This window comes from Solanum lycopersicum, chromosome 8 (genome assembly GCF_036512215.1).
Source record: "Solanum lycopersicum chromosome 8, SLM_r2.1".
Classification (NCBI taxonomy): Eukaryota; Viridiplantae; Streptophyta; class Magnoliopsida; order Solanales; family Solanaceae; genus Solanum; species Solanum lycopersicum.
The window spans coordinates 42,944,565-42,951,058 of NC_090807.1; the positions used below are offsets into that span (position 1 = coordinate 42,944,565).

The window sequence follows — 6,494 nt, forward strand, 5'->3', positions numbered from 1 at the left end:
CTGCTTTTCGGACCTATATGGGCATTATGAGTTCTTAGTAATGTCTTTTGGGCTTACGAATGCCCCGGCTGCTTTCATGAGCTTGATGAATTGGATTTTTAAGCCATACCTGGATCTCTTTGTCGTTGTATTCATTGATGACATACTGGTATACTCGAAGAGCAAGAAAGAACATGAGGAGCACTTGAGAATGGTATTGGAAATGTTGAGGGAGAAAAAGCTTTATGAGAAATTCTCTAAGTGTGAGTTTTGGCTAGATTCAATGTCCTTCTTGGGGCACATATTTTTTAAGGACGGAGTGATGGTGGATCCTTCTAAGATTGAAACAGTGAGAAATTGGGTAAGACCTACTAATGTGTTAGAAATAAGGAGCTTTGTTGGTTTAGCCAGCTACTACCGTAGATTTGTCAAGGGATTTTCTTCTATTGCTTCCCAATTGACGAACTTGACAAAGCAGAATGTTCCATTTGTATGGTCGGATGAATGTGAAGAAAGCTTTCAGAAACTCATGACTTTGTTGACTACTTCACCAATTCTCACCTTCCCAGTGGAAGGAAAGAACTTTGTTGTTTATTGTGATGCATCATATTCTTGTTTGGGTGCTGTGCTAATGCAAGAGAAGAGTGTAATTGCTTATGCTTCGAGGAAATTAAAGGTGCATGAACGTAATTATCCTACCAATGATTTGGCGTTGGCTGCGGTAGTGTTTGCATTAAAGCAATGGAGACATTATCTATATGGGGTGAAGTGTGAAGTCTATACAAATCATCGTAGTTTACAGTATGTCTTTACTCAGAAAGATTTGAACTTGAGACAGAGGAGATGGATGGAACTACTAATGGATTATGATGTTACCATCTTGTATCACCCAGGAAACGCTAATATTGTGGCAGACGCCTTAAGTAGAAAAGCAAGGAGCATGGGTAGTTTAGCCCACTTACAAGCTTCTAGACGCCCATTGGCTAGAGAGGTTCAGACTCTGGATAACGACTTTATGAGGTTAGAAGTAAATGAGAAGAGATCTTCTTTTCTTGACAAGATCAAGGGAAAACAGTTTAATAATGAGAAACTAAGCCGAATTCGGGATATGGTTTTTGCGAGGAGAGGCTAAAGAAGCAATAATGGATGAGGAAGGTGTTTTGAGAATTAAGGGAAGGGTATGTGTGCCTCGTGTTGATGATTTGATCCACACTATTCTTACCGAGGCTCATAGCTCCGGATATTCTATACATCCTGGTGCAACCAAGATGTACCGTGACCTAAAGCAACACTTTTGGTGGAGTAGAATGAAGCGCGACATTGTTGATTTTGTTGCCAAATGTCCAAATTGCCCGCAAGTAATGTATGAACACAAGAGCCCGGAGGAACACTTCAGAGAATGGCCATTCCTGAATGGAAGTGGGAGAGAATTGCAATAGGCTTCGTGGTTGTTCTTCCAAAGACATTGGGGAAATTTGACTCTATTTGGGTAATTGTGGACAGATTAACTAAGTCTGCCCACTTCATCCCGGTCAAGGTGACCTACAATGCAGAGAAATTAGCCAGACTCTACATCTCAGAAATTGTTCGATTGCATGAAGTTCCACTTTCCATCATATCAGATAGAGGTACGCAGTTTACTTCTATGTTTTGGAGAACATTTCATGCTGAATTAGGTACTAGGTTGGACCTTAGTACTGCATTCCACCCTCAGACCGATGGCCAGTCTGAGCGAACAATTCAGGTGTTTGAAGATATGCTTCGTGCATGTGTGATAGAATTTGGGGGTCATTGGGATAACTTCTTACCCTTAGCGAAGTTTCCATACAATAATAGCTATCACTCAAATATTGATATGGATCCTTTCGAAGCATATTATCGGAGGAGATTTAGGTATCCCATTGCTTTGGTTTTGATGCATTTGAGGTTAGACCTTGGGGTACTGATCTATTGAGGAATTCATTAGAGAGGGTGACATGCATTCAAGAAAAGCTTTTAGCGGCTCAAAGTAGGCAGAAAGAATATGCAGATCGAAAGTTTAGAGACATGGGGTTTATGGAGGGCGAGCAAGTTTTGCTGAAGGTTTCACCCATGAAAGCGGTGATGCGGTTTGGTAAGAGAGGTAAGCTTAGTCCGAGGTACATTGGCCCATTTAAAGTTCCGAAGCGCGTGGGGGAGGTAGCTTCTGAATTAGCCTTGCCCCCAGGACTCTCAGGGGTGCACCCGGTATTTCATGTCTCTATGCTAAAAAGATACCATGGTGATGGAAACTACATCATTCGTTGGGATTCAGCCCTTCTCGATGAGAATTTGTCTTATGAGGAGGATCCTGTTGCCATTTTTGATAGAGAAGTACGCAAGTTGAGATCAAGGAAGATTGCATCCATCAAATTTCAATGGAAGAATCTACCCGTTGAAGAGTCCAATTGGGAGAAGGAGCTTGATATGCAATAAAGATATCCACACCTGTTTACAGATTCAGGTACACCTTTTCGCCCTTGTTTATTTTTTTTGTGATCGTTCGAGGACGAACGATGGGTAAATTGGTATCTATTGTAATGACCTGCTTAGTCATTTTGAGCAGCAGATTTTATTTCTTGAAAAACTAGCTGAGACGACGGATCCCACGATGGACCGTCATGGACACGACGGACCGTCGAGGGGGTCTCGTTCCAAAACACTTAGAATTCTGAAATTTGGGTACTGAAATCGACTCTCGGAACTTCGTGACAAAATGAAAGGACGGACCGTCACAGGCACGACGGACCGTCACAAATCTTTCCACAGAATTAACTCCCTGAACGTTGTGACGGACCTGCAGGACGGACCGTCACAGCCATGACGGACCGTCACAGGCTGCTTAACCCTGACTGGGTTGGATTTCTGTTAAAGTTTTGAAAGGGGCGTTTTGGAATATTCATGCTTATAATTATAAAGTTAGTGGGTGAATGTTACTAATTCAATTACTTGGGGGTTAAAGGAGATAACCTTGAATTAGTTCGTGGGTTACTTTTGTAATCTTTTATTCTTAATTATATGCTAATTAGGGTAAAAGAAAGAAGGTTTAAATAAGCAAAAGAAAAAGAACAGAGAGAGAGGGAGAAACGATCGATTGAGAGAGAGGAAGAACGCAGCTTTGGGAAAGTAGATTGTTTGATCATAATTCTTCGGTGGAGGTAGGTTATGGTTTATGCTATTCGTAGTAAACTCTTAATAGCGAATGATATGGATTGAGTAGTGTTGTAAACCCTTCTATATGCTTAATTGTATGCTTGCATGAATGTGATTATATAATTGTGATAAAGTAAGCATGATGAATCTATTGAATCCTAACTCTTGAAAAACCCTAATCTACTTTGTTAATGATGATGCCTTGGTATAAAAGAAGGCTTGATGAACGAAAGTAGTAAGATTAGGGGATCGGGTGCCACGTTCCGGTACCATGATAGTATATGAGGATCGGAGTGTCACGTTCCGACACCAAGATAGAATATGGATTGGGTTCCACGTTCCGGTATCAGGATAGTATATGAGGATCGGAGTGTCACGTTTCGACACAAGGATAGAATATGGATCAGGTGACACGTTTCGGTACCAAGATAGTATATTAGGAACGGAGTGTCACGTTCCAACACCAGGATAGAATATGGATCGGCTGCCATGTTCCGGTACCAGGATTGTATATGAGGATCGAAATGTCACGTTCCGACACTAGGATAGAATATGGATCGGGTGTCATGTTCCGACACCAGGATAGTATGATGAGGATCGGAGTGTCACGTTCAGGCACCAGGATTAGTAAAGCGAATGAATCTTGAAATATGTTAATATACTCAATCTAATGAACCTAATTCCCAAATGAGTATGATGGGGAGGCGTGAGTCCTCATTGATGTGCTTGGTGTTGTGACCAAGGGTTATGGTAATTGTAAATGCCGCATGTTGAGTATTTTAGTTGATTTTATGATATTATCTGATATATACTGTTTTCTATTTTGAGTTGGCCGATGATATCTACTCAGTACTTGTGTTTGTACTGACCCCTATTTGTATTTTTCATTCTTTGTTATTTGTGGAGTACAGTAAACGTACCGTCGTCTTCCACTCAACCGCAACTCTAGCCAGTCTTCATTACACCAGATTTCAGGGTGAGCTAACGCTTCTAGCTTGGACTAGATCTTCTTCTACATGTCTTGATGCCTTGAAGTTCCGGCATGGACTAGCTTTTTATTTATTGTAGCTTTCTAGATACTCTTAGAATTAGTAATTTGAGGATAGATGTTCTTGTGATGATGACTTCCAGATTTTGGGAATAATGATAAGTTTGAGTTTTAGAAGTTAATTATTGATTTCGTTAATGAGTTTTTAAGTCTTCCGTATTATTTCTGTTTATTATTGGTAAATGTTTGGCGTTTAGACTGGTTGGTTCGCTCACATAGGAGGGTAAGTGTGGGTGCCACTCGCGGCCCGCTTTGAGTCGTGACATAGTGGGGTAGTTTTGAATAATTTATTTAGTTGGTGGTTAAGAAAAGTAACATTGGAAGTAAGATGGATCACATTTGTTATTTTTATAATTGGTTATTTATAATAATTAGGTCAAAGAAGTAGTTTGTTAAATAAAAAAAACGGAAGAGAAGAACAACGAAAAGGAGGCACAATGTAAAGGGACGACATAATTGTTGAGGTAAAAACGCATATGTATATGTATATTTGATGAATAATGTAGATATAGAATTTAATATTAGTATATTTTATATAGGCAGATTGTGTTGCATATAGTTGCAGTGCATATAACATTGTTTCTTTTGTTATAATGGAGAAAGAGCAGTGGATATATATATATATATATATATATATATATATATTTGAATAGGTGAAAATCATATTATTGTTTTACTATTATTTGTGTTGGATAAAAAATAGTTAAAGTCAATATTGTTGAGGTTGCATGTTATTACTACAATGTGTATTTGTCTTGTGAAATTGTGGAATGGACAATTGTTAGGTAATTAGTGGTCATTATTTGTTTAATAATTAGGATTTATAATTTAAAAATCATAAGATACTTCAGAATTAAAATGGTAGCCATCAATTTCATTTATCGTGTGTTTGCTACCACTAGTTACCGTGGCTTAAAACTTGAATAATTAATATTTTTCTATCATATTATAAATTAAATTTTAATATATTGTGATAGGTAATGAATATAATGTGTAGTATATTATATGAATTACATTAAAGTTATGCTAATGGAAGGAAATAAGGTTTACTTAAGGAGTTTTTTGGTCTAGGCTAGCTGTAGATTAATATAAATGGTTATAGGCTTGTTAACTTACAAATTATATTTGATAGATTGAAAGGTTCAAAGCATTGAGGAAAGGAAAAGCATTGAAGGATTAGTTGCTTGACTTTGGTTTTTCGGTGGAGGTAGGTTATGATTTATGCTATTTGATAGTAGACTCTTAATAGTGACTTATATGCATTGAATGATATTGTGAAGTTTTCTATGTACTTGATTGTGTGACTATGTGGCTTGGTTATGTGTTTTTTTTGTGATTGGTCTGAAATCCCAAAACCGTGGAATGTATAATCTTAAACTGTACCGACCTGTTTAGTCGTTTTGAGCAGCAGATTTTATTTCTGGAAAAACAGGTTGAGGCGACGGACCCCACGATGGACCGTCACGCGCACGACGGACCGTCGTAGAGTCTCGTTTCAAAACACTTAGAAAATCTAAAATTGGGTACTGAAAATCGATTCTCTGAACTTCGTAACGAAATGGTAGGACAGACCGTCACAGACTCTTTGATAGAAATTGAGTCTCTGAATCTTGCGACGACCTGCAGCACGGACCGTCGCAGGCACGATGGGCCTTCACAGGCTGCGTATTCCCAGATGGAGTAGGATTTCTTTAATGTTTTAAGGGACGTTTTTGACTATTCCGGCTTTAATTATAAAGTTAGTGGGTTAATGTTAATAAGTCTAATTACTTGGGGGGTTAAAAGAGGTAACCTTGAGTAAATTAGTGGGTTATTATTGTCATCTTTTATTCTTAATTATATGCTAATTAGGGTAAAAGAAAGAGGGTTTGAATAAAGAAATTAGAAAGAACAAAGAGAGAGAGAGAGGATCGAACGAGAAGAGGAAAACGAAAAGGCTTGGGAAATTTCTTGCATGATCACGCATCTTCGGTGGAGGTAGGTTATGGTTTTTATGCTATTCGTAGTAAACTCTTAATAGCGAATGATATGTATTGGTAGTGTTGTAAACCCTGCTATATGCTTAATTGTATGCTTGCATGAATGTGATTATATAATTGTGATGAAATAAGCATGATAAAGCTATTGAATCCCAAATCTTGATAAAAAACCTAATATCTTGTTAATGATGATGCCTTGGTATAAAAGAAGGCTTGATGAACTAAAGTAATGAGATTGATGATGCCTTGGTATAAGAGAAGGCTTGATGAACTAAAGTAATGAGATTGATGATGCCTTGGTATAAGAAAAGGCTTGA

At 38.2% G+C, this 6,494-nt stretch overlaps 1 protein-coding gene across 1 annotated transcript; it reads left to right on the forward strand.

Moving 5' to 3' along the window:
- Positions 1-2,025: 2,025 nt before the first annotated feature.
- Positions 2,026-2,433, forward strand: LOC138337961 (uncharacterized). The gene has a single exon (XM_069288408.1). The coding sequence runs from the start codon at positions 2,026-2,028 to the stop codon at positions 2,431-2,433; it is 408 nt and encodes a 135-aa protein (XP_069144509.1).
- The last annotated feature ends 4,061 nt before the right edge of the window (positions 2,434-6,494 follow it).

Bases quoted from the DNA above. Each gene is read 5' to 3' on its own strand.
- LOC138337961 (XM_069288408.1), top strand. From the start codon at position 2,026: ATGGGGTTTATGGAGGGCGAGCAAGTTTTGCTGAAGGTTTCACCCATG.